General features: G+C 34.9%; 1 protein-coding gene across 1 annotated transcript; it reads left to right on the top strand.

Moving 5' to 3' along the window:
* Positions 1-5,396: 5,396 nt before the first annotated feature.
* LOC147538551 (PHAF1 protein At3g51130) lies at positions 5,397-10,686 on the top strand. The gene is made up of 15 exons (XM_086642366.1): positions 5,397-5,924; positions 6,172-6,254; positions 6,348-6,422; positions 7,059-7,126; positions 7,204-7,309; positions 7,396-7,456; positions 7,570-7,736; positions 7,931-7,993; positions 8,417-8,464; positions 8,656-8,769; positions 8,874-8,973; positions 9,065-9,138; positions 9,499-9,603; positions 10,208-10,269; positions 10,429-10,686. The coding sequence occupies exons 1-14, from the start codon at positions 5,828-5,830 to the stop codon at positions 10,253-10,255; spliced, it is 1,209 nt and encodes a 402-aa protein (XP_086498492.1). The 5' UTR covers positions 5,397-5,827; the 3' UTR covers positions 10,256-10,269; positions 10,429-10,686.
* Positions 10,687-15,452: the final 4,766 nt, after the last annotated feature.

Here is a 15,452-nt window from a genome sequence, read left to right on the forward strand (position 1 = left end):
AATTTCATCAACAACTAAGGTATCCTCTACATTATTTTCCTGTCTTATCCTTTTTGTTAGTTGTTTGATCATTAGCTTATTTTTGTGCATGACGAAACTAAAACATTTAACTTCGTTGTACCCAATCTATTCATTCTTCTTGTATGAATCTAAAGTTACATAAACTTCCACGTTAATAGTCTGTTGTTAACATCTAGTAATTGCACATCTTGCGGGTAACATAAATATAAATTACCTGCTAATTAAATAATATTGCTCAATTTTTTCACACGCAGATAAGGTACTAGTCAAACTTAACATTCTAATGGCAATAGTATAGGTGTACAACTGCCATAAGATGCCCACCAACGTGCTACAAAAACAACAACCGTCTATTGTTGGTATAAATAGTTATAAATTAGGTTATGTTAATTATAAGTATGAATAATATATCCTATATTACCAGATATTTGCTTCTTCCTAGTTGCCTCTGCCTCCGGGCGACCAAATAGTTCTTTTCTGCCTTCATACTTGTCAAGGCCCTCATGAGCTTTAATTCTCTCTTGTTCATTCGGAATGAGTTTATCCATATAATTGTAAAGTCCATTAATGACTTTGATGTGACTCGAGAAATTGGACTCATATCGAAACTAGGGTTTAGGAAATATGTCGCGGCATGCAGATCTCGATGCATTTGGTAATCCCATTTATCATCAATGATATCTCATATTTTCATTTACTTTGATAAATCATTGTCAAAAATTTTGACAATATCTTCTTTGGCCTTGTCCACAGCTCCATATATAAAACCCATAGCTGGCATTTTTTCTGAACCAACCAATCTTAACACACCAACTAAAAGTTTTGTAGCCTTCAGGGAATATATTAAACTTGGCCAGAAATTATTTTCTCTCGATATTATTTTTTGACAGCTTTTCCTTCCACCTTTTTCGTCCATGAGCAATTGTTCCACTTAGTAGAACTAAACATCTCTTCCAATTGCGACTTACTTTGCAACATACTTTGTAGAGTGAGATTTGCCGTAGCAAATCGTGTTGGAGCGGGTCGAATCACCTCTCTCTTCAAAATTTTCCTCATTCAAACAAGCACCCAACCATGATTATATATGAAGTTACTTGCTTGTTTTTCTTTTCGATGAGCATTTGCAAGTTGAACTAACTTATATATCTTTTCAAACATTAAGTCGATGCAATAGGCAGCAAATGGTGTCCGATATAAACTCTTTCTCCTTTCTATTAATTTTTCTCCTACTTTGCAAGCAGCTGCATTATCAGTAACAACTTGCACGACATGCTCTTCTCCTACCTCTTCAACAATCTCATTTAGAAGCTTAAATATCATGTCAGCATCTTTAATTAAGTCTGACGCGTCAATGCTCCTAAAAAAATTGTCCCTTCTGGGCAATTAACTAAGAAGTTAAGCAACTGTCTACCTCAAATGTCTTTCCGTCCATTAGACGTATGCTAACACCAGTACTTGGCCATGTCTCCTTTACCTCTTCAAGCATCTTGTTTGTAGTATCAACCTCCTATTTAAGTATCCAAGTAGTCAACTCATAACTCGATGGAATTTTCAACCCACGTCCATACTCACCAACCGATCGAAGCATATTAGCAAAAGATGGACTATTAGCTACAATGAAAGGTATTCCATTTTCAAAAAAATTGACCAATATCCATGCATACTTTGTTCTTGTGTTCCTTGCCATTTGCTGGTGGAATTACACGTGACCCACTTCCATCTTGATGCAGCGCATAGTAGGCAAAAGATAAAAAGTATAAAGATCGCTCCTTTATGATTGATTAAATCAAACAAAATTGTATTCAATAAACTAAGCTCCCTTAACAATGAACATAAAAGACCTATTTATAGGCTTGAAACCCTAAAATAATAGAAGTCTAAAGTTACTAAAACTCTAAATAACTAGAATCTAGAAAACTGTTAAAAACTAGGAAAAAACCAAAATTGAGAAACTGCTAAAAACTAGAAAATCTTCCCAAAAACAACTAATATTCTGAAATTACTAAAACTAAGAAAATATAGAATTCGGAAACTACTAAAAATAAAAAATCTTCCTCTAAGTCATCTAATCCCTGACTTGTCCCGATCCCACTTAACATAAAATTCTAATGTTATTATGTCAGCTGCATCATCCTCCTCGGGTTGGACAAAATTCGACCTCGAATTTGAATCGTCCTCGACCGAAGCATCTCCAGAATATGGTAATAAGTCTTTGACATTAAAAACATCCGAGGAGTGCACATGACTTAGCAATTTCAGACAATAAACATTCGAATTAATTTTTTCAAGTATCTCTAGTGGTCCGATTTTCCTTGTTGATAACTTGTTATTTTCATCCACTAAGAATTTTTCTTTGGTTAAACCAACCTAAACATACTCGCCCTCCTCATACTCCACGTGTTCCTCTAGGCTCGCCTTATATGAACTATATTCGGTAAGATCGCTCTAGGAAATTGATTTATTTGATGTTGAACATCTTTTAGCGGTGGTAAACCGTCAGATAGATCTGTAGGGAAAACAGAATATGAAATTACCTCATCCACAATACTACTTTCCTTACCAATCATCATATATTCAACATCAGTTTGTTCAACCTCCTCAATGAACAACCCATGAGATAAGAAATTTGAAGTGTCACTCTTGTTAGTTGTAGGAACATCAATTTGTTCAACCTCCTCAATAAATAACTCATGAGATAACAAATTTGAAGTGTCACCTTTGTTAGTTGTAGGAGGAATCTCTCTACGAGGTAGCAACATAATTTTCTTCTTGTCGAATTGAAAACTATAAGTGTTATTTTTTTGCTTCACTTGTTGCGATTTTTGATATATTAACTTGGTGTAGTTATGTGGAAGAAAAGTTGCACGCATATATTTCTTCATCTTCTCCACGAAGTTACCTTTGATTTCCCTGTTCTGGACCACACTAACTTGTGTTGCTGCCACCATGCAGCGACCCTGTCACGAAGTCTAGTAGTCACAAGAGGAACATGTTTATCCTGAGGTATCCCCTTAAACTCTAGAATATCGTCAACCGTTGTTAGCTAGTCGAAGAATTCTTCTGGTTGACCACGCCCTCCGAATTCCGAGATATCAATCCTCAATCCCACTTCCCTTCTCCGAGTACCGTGATTTGTTTGGTTCCTTCTGCCCTAAGCGTCCCTAGCAAAAGGATTATAAAAATCATCTTCAATAGATTCATCATCCCTTACCGAGTGACGATTTGGTGAAGTGAGTTCCCTTTGATGAACAATGTATGCATCTAACCGATGCGTAAATTCTTTCATCATTCGAGTCATCTATTGTCGTCATTCGTCAACACCGTCTAATCGTTGATTTATAGCTTTAACTCTTTATTAACAATATCCATAGGATCCTCCCTACCTTTAGCAGGTTGTCTTCTCGGTAGCATTGTTAAAGATCGACGCAAGCTCTGATACCAACTGATGCAGCGCGTAGTAGGTAAGAGATAAAAAGTATAGAGATCGCTCCTCTATGATTGATTAAATCAAACAAAATTGTATTTAATAAACTAAGCTCCCTTAACAATGAATATAAAAGGCCTATTTATAGGCTTGAAACCCTAAGATAATAGAAGTCTAAAGTTACTAAAACTCTAAAATAACTAGAATCTAGAAAACTGTTAAAAACTAAAAAAAAAACTAAAATTGAGAAACTGCTAAAAACTAGAAAATCTTCCCTAAAACAACTAATATTCTGAAATTACTAAAATTAAGAAAATATAAAATTCGAAAACTATTAAAAATAGAAAATCTTCCTCTAAGTCATCAAATCCTTGACTTGTCACGACCCACTTAGTATAAAATTCTAATGTTATCTTGTCAGCTGCATTAGGTCTTTAATTGACTTATTAACCGTAGTTAACTGATGATTATTATTTTGATCATCACGAGTCCCGTCGCTCCTTAGTTGAAAGTAAAGAAACTAAGGAGTAAAAGAACTTAGAAGTCTTTCCTTTGATTTCCACAAATACTCATATGCAAGTATGATGATGCACGATTAACTTAAGCAAATAAATTTTTCACATTTTTAAGATATACTTGAACCAGGGTTATGCTGATAGCCAGGTTGTTCTTTGTGTAATTGAATGTTTTTATAGCACTACTTTCGAGGGCTACTCTCTAGAGCTACTTTCCAGAGTTTGTCGACGTGTCCATTCACATGCGATGGATTTTAATACATTTGCTTTTGAAGAACGAATTTCGCTCTTAACTTTTGATTTTTGAGTCAGGTGACTGATCCTTTGATCACATGTTTTCTGAGTTATCTTTTGGGTAACTGCTAGGATACCTTCTCTGTTATGCTTGGGCACACGCCTTCTTTTCATTGACGCAAAACCTTAGTCGTTTTTTTGTCACATTAGTGTTGTGTCTGACTGTTGACAATACCAATTGACTATAGATAAGGGATAAGGCCTAACTTCCGCTTAAAGATTGAAAGTTAATAAAACTGGCAAGCTTATTTTTATTAAAAAAAGACTATTGAATTCTTATAAAAAATAAATAAAAATAAGGGAACTGCTAAAGGCGCCTGCAAGAATGGCTCTTCACGCCTTATTCTATAGGTGCATGGCGCTTCATACCTTTTCAATTTTTTTTCGTTGGAGCCCCCGATAAGCCAAGCGCCCCTTGACCCCCTCCCCCTTCTCACTTTCTGCCCTAATTTCTTCTTCTTCCATGGTTTTATCCGATTTCTCGTCTCTCTCGCCATCTCTCTCACTCTAGACTCTTTCCTCTCTTTAGTTCTTCCACGATTTTTCGTCTGATTTCTCCTCTCTCTCCCTCTATTTCTCCCTCTCTCTATATCTCTCCCTCTCTTTCTCTTCTTCTATGTAATTTGGTCATCGACTAAAGGTTGTTCAGGTGAAGATAAAATGAGCCAAAATCATGATAATTAGCTCGAAATCAAGTCTCTTTAACAAACCATTACCAGCGAAATACGAAGAAAAAGACCCATTTTTCATCCTCCCATCATTCAATTTCTAAATGAGAAGGAGATGAATCCGTGTTTTAAATGGAGTAGAAATTCCGTCATCATTGTCGTTCCTGCAAGCTTTATCATAATGGGATTTGAAATGTAAATAACTTCTCCTCACTACTACCACAACCATCATGTTCACCACAACCACCATTTTCACCACCACCGCCCCGTCATTATCATAAATGAGATTTGAATAGGCTGTTGAGGTAAAAATGGAGATGAAGCAGAGATTAGATTGATGCAACTTGAAGTGTTTTTTTGTTTCTTGGGATTTGTAAGATTCGACGATGATCTGCCTTATTGGGATATTAGTGATTCTTTTTCTTTTTGGGGTTCTTATTTTGATATAATGGAAAAATTTGTTGGAGCAACACAATCTTTTCAAGAGGTCTGGTCAATCCGAAACCCAAGGTAAGATGTTTATTTGTTCGTTCGAGAAAGACGCCTATAGTTGTTTAGAGTCAAATGACATTTACTTCGGTCAATCTACTTCGTGGAACACGAAGAGCAATTATTGAGGGCATATTAGCCGAGACCTAAAAAATAATTCAACAAAAAAAGAAAACGATAAGACCTTCCGTAATTTTTCTCAATTGTCATAGCTTTGGTGCAAAGTGGAAACAACAAAACAAAACATAAAAGCAATCCGTTTCAGTTTACACGTTACCGATCATATAAGAACAACTTGTTCATCTCCTCTTCTCTGCCTTGACGCGCGTAAGAACCGGAACCAGACTTTACAAAAGAGAGAGAGAGAGAGAGAGAAAGAGTAGAGAGAGAAAAGAGGAGAGAGAGAGTTTAAGATCATGATCGGAAGATCCGTTCGTAGGTGCGAAGGCACCGCCATGGGAGCTATAGTCATTGATCTTCGCCCCGGTGTTGGTATTGGTCCATTCAATCTCGGTATATTTCTTCATCTATTCTTTTACTGAATTCCAAAAATTAGGTCATTTAGATGATAAAACTTTCATTACCCAAATCATCTTCCCTAATTTGACTCACCCAATCAATTACTATCAACATTCAGCTTGTTGATCTATTGAGAATTTATTAGCAAATTTAGGTGTTTTTGTTGGTTTAATCATGTAAAAGTACCAAATTCACGAAAAGATGATTAAAGATGTATTTTTTACTTCTTCCAATAATGTAGGGATGCCAATTTGTGAAGCATTTGCTCAAATTGAACAGCGACCAAATATATATGATGTAGTTCATGTGAAGTATCTTGATGAGGTTAGTAGAATTAGTCTATCTTCATAGATGGAAAATTGGGTATAGTTCAGTATTAGTAGGGTTACTTACTAATATTATTGTCTTTCTGTATAGGAACCATTGAAGTTGGATATTGTTATTAGCTTTCCAGATCATGGGTTTCATCTTCGTTTTGATCCTTGGTCACAGGTAAGCTTTTTCAACTCTTGTTTAGACATGTTAAAAAAAAGATTCCGATTTCTATGAGATTGACAACTTTTTATTGTTTGTTGAAAGTGGTCAACATTTGGCTGTTATTCGGACTTTTGTTTCTTAAAATGTGCTTATGTGTATCTTACGTCATAAAAACTTTGGCTGATCACAAAGTTTAATATGTGTGCATAAGTTCTCTCCTGATCAGATGTTTAATATGTGTCGATAAGTTGAAAACTTATGCTAGGGGTCAGCTGTTGAGTTATAATACTACCATACTAGGAATTTTATGTTACACATATTTCTTTTGTAAATTCTAATTGCATTTTAATCATCACGATGTTTCCATTTTGGACGTTTATCACTTGCTTTATGTTGTAATTGCATCTTAATTATCATTAATTCATGATATTTCCATTTTGGATGTTTATCATTTGCTACATGCTGTACTTGCATCTTAATCATAATGATATATCCATTTTGGACGTTTATCATTTTGTTTCATTTTGTAATTGCATCTTAATCATCATGATATTTCCATTTTGGACGTTTATCATTTACTTGATGAAGTAGTTGCATTATGATGCAGCGTAGTGCTGTTTATTTACTGTTTATCCTCGGGTTCTCTTTCAGCGGCTACGCCTTATTGAAGTTTTTGATGTCAAAAGGCTTCAAATGCGTTATGCTACTTCTCTTATTGGGTAGGCTACAAACTGAAATTGATTTCATTTCCATATTCATTCACAACTTGTTATTTATGTTAGTTTCTTAATTTCAGGGGGCCATCCACTTTGGCTACTTTCGTAGCTGTTTATGCACTGTTTGGGCCTACATTCCCTGGAATTTATGACAAGGAAAGGGGAGTTTACACTCTATTTTATCCGGTATGTTTAGTGAATCCATGTAGATGAGAAACCTAATTTCCTTTATTTGATTTATAACATATTTTAGTTGCTGTCTGTTTATGTAGGGATTATCCTTTGCTTTTCCTATTCCTTCACAGTATACAGATTGTTGCCATGATGGAGAGGGTAAGGCAATAAATATTGCACTCTTAAGTGCATGCTGGCTCTTTACTTAAATATAAAACGATTACCTTGTTGCCCTCTTTTATTGTTCCTTGTATTTGTTTCCCTCGTGACAGCGGAATTACCTCTTGAGTTTCCGGATGGAACTACTCCTGTTACATCACGTGTTTCTATATATGATAGTTCTTCAGAAAGTAAAGTTGGGGTTGGATCCCTGATGAATAAAGCTTTGGCTCCTCCTTTGCCTGCTGGCAGTCTATACATGGAAGAAATTCATGCTAAGGTATGAATATCTCCGCCCCATCTGTGTTTCGTCGTTTGCTTTCTTACTCTGGACATCTATAATCTTATCTTATCTTTAGGTTTATTTCTACACAAGTACTATATTTGTTAAGTTTTCTATTTGAAAAGCATACAACTATGGCCATCATTAACGCCAAATAATGTCTCGAGTAATCGGATCTTGTTTGCTTACAGCTTGGGGAGGAATTGTGGTTCACTGTGGGTGGTCAACATATTCCTTTTGGTGCATCACCGCAGGTCGGTCGAGTTTCTTGAGTTGGAATTTCTTCTATTCCCGATTCTTTTATTCACTTATCCAGTAATTGTGTAGCTTATTTGTTGCTTTTTGTGTATGGGTGATATATTGTTTATTCTCAATTAAGAGGTGGTAGTTCTCTTTGGAATTGATCATTTTTTTTGTCCATGTTTCCCTAAAAAGGCTCCTGTTAATTAGTTACTTAACTACTTAAGTATGTATGAGAGGCTGCACAATTTTTCATGAGCATATCAGAAAGTTTTTCTTTATGTACTTAAGAATTGTTTATTTGGCAGTCAAGTTTTTTTTTATCTGCAGATCTTACCTCTTTGCCGTGTAATATGTTTGTTTCTAGTTTTTTGTGTTGTGTTACATTGGCAATAAAGAACTGATCAGACTTTCCAAGTTTGCTCTTTCCTCTGCAGGATGTGTGGACTGAATTAGGGCGTCCTTGTGGAATTCATCAAAAGCAGGTAAGTTTCAATCTTCACTAAATTTCCAAAAATGGACCAGCAAATTTTTTGTACTGGAAATCGAAAAAGTACATATGAAAAATGGCAAATGTTTAGTACTTTCGTTTTAAAATAGAAAGTTTCAAGCAAGATAACTTCCTAAGAGTCTGATGCTAATCCCTAAAAAAAGACAAATTTTCTTCGTTATGTAGGTCGACCAGATGATGATTCATTCTGCTTCGGACCCTCGACCCCGCACTACTCTCTGTGGTGATTATTTCTACAACTATTTTACTCGTGGGGTTGATATTTTGTTTGATGGGCAGGTATTCATGCTTCCTTCCAAGACTGTTCATATTTTTTACGATACTCTATGAAGCTGTATCTCCTTTATGCTGAAAGTATTTTGTGTACTTTTGTGAACATGCAGACTCATAAAATCAAGAAATTTGTCTTGCATACAAACTTTCCCGGACATGCCGACTTTAATTCATACATCAAATGCAACTTTGTTATTTACGATGCCGATGGTAAGATCTTTGCTGAGAACCTTGAATTTGTTGACATAGCTCACTTAAAGCACGAAAGGCTATACTCACTGGAGTACGTTTTTTTTTACAGGTGGAGGGCCATTTCCGGACGGTAATACTTCCAAGCATTGCATAACACCGAGCACCAAGTGGGAGCAAGTAACGGTAATAAAAATATAAAAAGTGCTCTTGTAGTATAGTTTTTAACATTATTATTTACATTTTTTTTTCCAAAAAAACTTATGATTATAGTAATAGCTTTTTAGCTTCAAGATGTTTGTATGTTGTATCTTACTCTAGGGTTTTCTTCAATAATCATTGCTATAAAATGTTTGCACAAGAATTCTATATCTGGAGCAAACCATCAATTTATTGTTTAGATAATATCTATTAATATCATTTATCTGTCGTATAAGGTCGTACTTGTTTCCATATTAATTATTATATGGATATCTGGGTTCCAATTTCTCTGATTAACCTTTTATTCTATCTATATTGCAATAAAAATAAAATACTTCGTCACAGGAGATCCTCGGTGATTGTGGGCGAGCTGCAATACAGACACAAGGATCCACAAGCAATCCTTTTGGATCAACTTTTGTATACGGTTATCAAAATGTTGCATTTGAGGTAAGAGTTAATTGCTTCAAATAAAAGTTGGTTTTTCATCTTTATTTTTATTTATTTTCTAAATAAAGAGTTAAAGACAATAATACTCTTAATTATACAAGTTGTGCTTCAAATAAATACTAGTTTTCTATCTTTATTGATGCCGTAAATACTATTATTGTACTAGTCATGTTTCAAAACTTTCATGTATATAACTTCCGTGCAATCTTATATATAACAAAGGTGAATATAGATCTTAGTATTAGTATTCAACGAAGGTTATACTAACCCACCTCAATCTTTGCTTATATGTTTTATACTCGTATTTTGTGACACGTGGCACACATTTCTTGCTGACATTTAGTTTTCTGGAAGTGAAAAAGAAAATATTGAAACTGATATTGAGCAAGTAGTATATGGAAATTGTTATCTCCTAAATCTCATTTCTGTACTTCCTCTTATGATCTCTTTCTTTCCTAAATCATATGAACTTCTAATTTTTCAATGATAAAATTACATCATTTCTTCCGTCTTTATAAGAAAGTTCAGCCCATGCATTTGCAGCACACTCTTATGTGTGATACTTGACCTAGCTAATGATGCCTTTTCTTGCTATATTCTTTAGGTTATGAAAAACGGCTACATTGCTACTGTGACACTCTTCAAGTTATAGGGATAATATTATAGGTACGTAGCTTTTACCTAATTCTCTTTTGGCACTTATACAGTCTGTTTGCAAATTGGGAACAAGTTATTGCTGGGAACAACATTTTCTTTAGTTATGTTGCTGGTTTGTGCTTACTCTGCTCAATCTCTTTTCTGAGGGAGTGATTTGTTTCCCTACAGGTGAAAAATTTGGGGGTAAAGAATTGCGAGCTCCTGCTAATGTTGGTATACGGGCCAACGAAATTTGTATAGTGCTGAACAACTGACGTGTACAGTTGTGGTTATGTAAATAATTAGATCTGACTCTACCCATATGTCTCTCCACTCGATGAGGGGCAAGGGTTTGAATCTTACTGTTTTCAGAAAAGAAGAAAACTAGATCCAGCTCTTGTCTCTTTATCTTTTAAATGCAAAACTTTTGTGGTTGTGGTTTCTTGATATTTTAGTTCTCAAGATAGCCCATTACACTTCAACCGTTATTCCATGAACCATGAGAAAATTCAAGCCACAAATGGTTCTGATGAGTAGGTTTGGGAACAGCCCACCACCCAGACCTCACTTTCCTGTCCGCCACGGAGGCCTCGCTTAAGTACACAGACCGTCTATGCAAGGCCTCGCGTAAGTGTAGGCCGCCTATGCAAATTTCTACTGTTTCAAGCTGTGAAAAAGAGTATTGGCATCTTTTAGTGGGTTTTTCCCTGTCCCTGATAAAGAAGCAATTTCTTTTGCTGCACTGAATTTCCCCTACTTTTCATTTGAGAATCTGACATCTTTGAAAGCCTTATTCAAGTAGGTGACCACCAAGATTAAGAAAACTTGATATAAACACCAATAAGATTCTTCATTCTTGTTGAAGGGAATGAAATTTATTTCAAGAACCAATTAAGTATGGTAGAAGAAACTTCTCTTTTGACCTAGTCCATTTATAAGAACAACATTTTTAACCCAAGCCTTACTGCAGCGTCAAATATGATGGTTATTACTCACATTCTCAATGGGTGTGTTGTTTTGGGCTGCTCTATGCCTTTATCTGGCTTGAGTATAAGTCCACCAGTCATTTTCTCTGGACACTGTTATAGGACGTACCTAGGTTCTCGCCTCGCCCTAGTGAAGACTGAAGAGAGACGGTTTAGTCAAATATATGGTGGGCGGGTTTAGTGGTGGTGGGGGGAAGTGTTTTCAGGGCCGTGCCTGAGAATCAGGGGGCCCTGTGCGAAATTTGAACATGGGCCCTTCGTGTAATAAAAAATTACAAAAAAATAAACAAATACAAGATAATTCATTAGTCGATAGATGAAATCATAAATGAATACAATAGCATTTTGAAGAAAGTAGTCGTAAGAAAAAAAATTTATTTTAAAGTTTCTTTTTCTATTGGAAATCTAGTCTAAGAATTCACAATCACCGATCAGTAGACAGATTTATTTATTCTATCTTGATTACGTATCAATGCACCTAATTATTATAGAGTCCCTTTCCCTTATAGTTGTTTAAGGCACCCAATTACAGAGAGAATTTTCAATTTTGTACCCAAATCGGTGCCAAACACAATAGCAAGGGCCAATAGATCCTAACCAAGAAAACAAATAAAAATGGGAGCTTGATTAGCCCAATTACAAAGAGAATGCCGAACACAGTTTAAGGCGCCCAAATTACAGAGAGAATTTTCAATTTTTTTACTCAAATTGGTGCCAAACACAATAGCAAGGGGCCTATAGATCCTAACCAAGAAAACAAATAAAAATGGAAGCTGCGGCCTGGGGGAGTCAAACTCGCGCCTATCACATGAAATGCCGCTCCACTGACCAATTATGCTAGCTATTTGTTTTGTTCAGACTAGATATCTGTCGTTCTTATACTACTGGCATCTATAAGAAATAAAAAGTGGCCCCCTTTGTGTTTGGGGGCCAGTGCGGGCGCCCTGCCCGCACGGCCCTGAGTGTTTTAACTCCCTTCCATTATATATAATGTTTATGAAACTCTAAACAGAAGAGGGACGACCAAACTTAGTTTTTGGATAACTGGCAGAGTTGTTTTTATATAAGACTAGGGTAACTCCCGTGCCCTAGGGCACGGACACTTGTATCAATCAAATGTTACGAAATTTATTGTTATATTTTATTGAGAGAGGGGAAAGAGATTTTTATGGCCAGCGCTTTGGGGAAAGCTAAATAGTTTCCGGGGTGTGAAATTTTAAAGGGAATATGTAGAAATTTAGAAATTTTCCGGGGAAATAAATTTTAAGGGGAAATAAAAAAAAACACTCCACCTCACCTCTTTATCTTCTCCGATTAGGATTTTTCCGGCCGGCGACCATAAAAAAAAAAAAAAAAATTTTTACTCTCTCTCTCTAGAAACTCCGACGAAGGGGTTTCCCTTCAACAGACCGGAACTCCGGCGAAGGGAAACCCCTTCGCCGGAGTTTCTAGAGAGAGAGAGAGTGAGTGAATTTTTTTTTTTTTTATGGTCGCCGGGCGGAAAAATTTTCCGGCCGCCGACCTAATCGGAGAAGATAGAGGTGAAGTGGAGAGAGAGTGAGGTGAGGTGGAGAAGTATTTTGCTTTCCCCTAAATAAAATTGTCAAAAAAAATTGACCAATTTTTGACCAAGTCTTCACACCCCGGAAACTATTTAGCTTTCCCCAAAGCGCTGGCCATTTTTATTAGTTATTATTCTTTTGTATTACGTTTTTGTTTCTTTTCTCTTAAATTAGTTATTATTTTATTGAGAGAGAGAGAGAGATTTTAATTTCTCTTTTTAACCCTTGAAATTTATTTTGTTTCTTTTTTTCTTAAATTAGTTATTTTATTTTTAAGAAGGAAAAGATTAATGTTTTTTAAATAGGTAACTTTAGTTCTACGAAGGACTATATTTTAAATTTTGAGAAGGGCTTCTAGACAATATCATTTATTAAAAGGATGTTTGTCCCGTGCCTTAGGGCACAAACACTTGTATCAATCAAATGTTACGAAATTCATTGTTATATTTTATTGAGAGAGAGATTTTTATTAGTTATTATTTTTTTGTTTCTTTTCTCTTAGATTAGTTATTATTTTATTGGAGAGAGAGATTTTAATTTCTTTTTTTAACCCTTGAAATTTATTTTGTTTTTTTTTCTTAAATTAGTTATTTTATTTCTAAAAAGAAAGGATTATTGTTTTTTAAATAGGTAACTTTATTCCTACGAAGGACTATATTTTAAATTTTGAGAAGGGCTTCTAAACAATATCCCTTATTAAAAAAGGATGTTTGTCCCAGTCATCGTTTTCCCTTCTGTTTTATATAATAGATTAAGTTTCCATTCTTTCTCTCTTGGCTAACGATAGTTCTGATTTACATTTAAATGAAAGAAAATGATACTAACCAGCTGATGTGAATCGGTTATTCCTATAACCGTAAGATAATAGTGGAGAGAGAATGAGAGAGACGTAAATCGTGAGGGAGAAAAGTAGTGAGAGAAGGTATGTGGGTTACAGGGTTATATTGGGGTGTCTTAACCAATTTTGATATTTTACACAAAATTTAATTGTTAACACTAATACCTTTTTATTTTCAGTCAATTTACATGAATATGATTTTATATTAACCGTTAGATTTGATTTTATCTAACTCGCAACAATAAAAACAGACGGTCAGGCTAATCCTTAGATAATCGACTAAGTTGTTTTATTATACTCCTAGCCCCTGATCGAGGTAGCAAATACCTCAATTGAACTTTTTAGGGCCACATGCTATCTGACTATATTCCTAGCCCTAAAATCAGCCAATTACGGTGCAACTCTCATGTCTCTCTCATCTAGTGTGTTGAAAACGGTTTTTTGTGTTATATTTAGATCCTGACAAGCTTTAACTTAATTGACAAGTAAAGCTTAAAATGCTTACCAAGTACTTACCTGTTCATTTAACAAGAGAAAAAGATGAAATCAGTGAAGAAAACTAACTCCCCATCTTTTTCCCACTTGGATATAAACAGTTAGTTTTGTGGTTCATTTCCTGCTTACTTTTTAGGAGTAACCATAAAAAGACTATTAGATGACTATTGTGTGGTTCCCTGCTACTTACTGCCTAAATTTAGAGTATGGAGAGAGAAACAATTTGTATATATAGTGCTTTTTTTACTCTCTAAATCCGACTCGTATAATTCGTCTGAATTTGAACAGTATGATTCAAATGGGTCTAAAATCAGCAAGACCTCGTGGAGACCGTGAGTCATATCTGAATTTAATTTAAACCAAATATTACTTAAGAGGAATGTTTTTAGTAATATTTAAATTGTTTCGTATGAGTTGTCTGTCTTGGCCAATGATGCAATGGTCATTAATATTATTTCGGATATATTAAAAATTTATGTTAGGCCCAACTTAAGTGAATTTAAATTCTGTGTGAGTAAACTATTCAAACAAGTCCGATAAAAATAAATATTTTCCATCCACTAGAGTGATATTTGAAATTGAGGATGAACAAAACACCAACATAAGAATATTTGAAACTTAACAACACAAGTACTTTACACTTGTTGGAATAAGACACTTTCTCTTTTTTCTCTTTTAAGAGAGAGAGAGAGAGCAGTTTTTTCTGTTGATGCTTAGGTAAGAAGGAAGGAAGATACACAACAGAACATAGACACACTCTCTATAGGTGCTCAAAAGGCTGATAGTAAGAGAGTGAAAACATGAACAACTTTGGTCCTACCATATGCTATATACAAGTATACCACAAGTTAACTTGTTGATTCCTTGTTAGTTAAAAGTGATGTCAATTGCCTAATTAGACGGCTAAAAGAAAGACTCTATCACCATAACTTCATTAAGTAACTAAATTATACTTTTGGAAATAAGATGTTTTAAATCTTTACTAATATTAACTGCACCTCACACTTTCCCTGTGACAAGGATTATGAGTAGGTTGAAATGAATTAGGTCTTTGTTACAATATTTGGTTTGGCTGTCAATTGGAGTAACTAAGATATACTAGAGAAGTGTCACTTAGAAGAGTCTTATTAATTTATTGATGATTCAAGAATAGTTGATCAAAGTATGTAGTCACTAGTCAGCAGAAGATGCAACATTAGCTTCTGAATCAAGCACAGAGTAAAGACTCCAAGGAAAAGACAAACAATTTCCTATATAGGTGATTCTACTATACAAATTTATAATTTCATTCTTGCTCCAAACAATGATTTTTTTTCATAATATGTTATCTTA

Source organism: Eschscholzia californica, unplaced genomic scaffold, assembly GCF_041429995.1.
Source record: "Eschscholzia californica isolate CP2 unplaced genomic scaffold, dmEscCali1.0.p SCAF_5, whole genome shotgun sequence".
Lineage (NCBI taxonomy): Eukaryota > Viridiplantae > Streptophyta > Magnoliopsida > Ranunculales > Papaveraceae > Eschscholzia > Eschscholzia californica.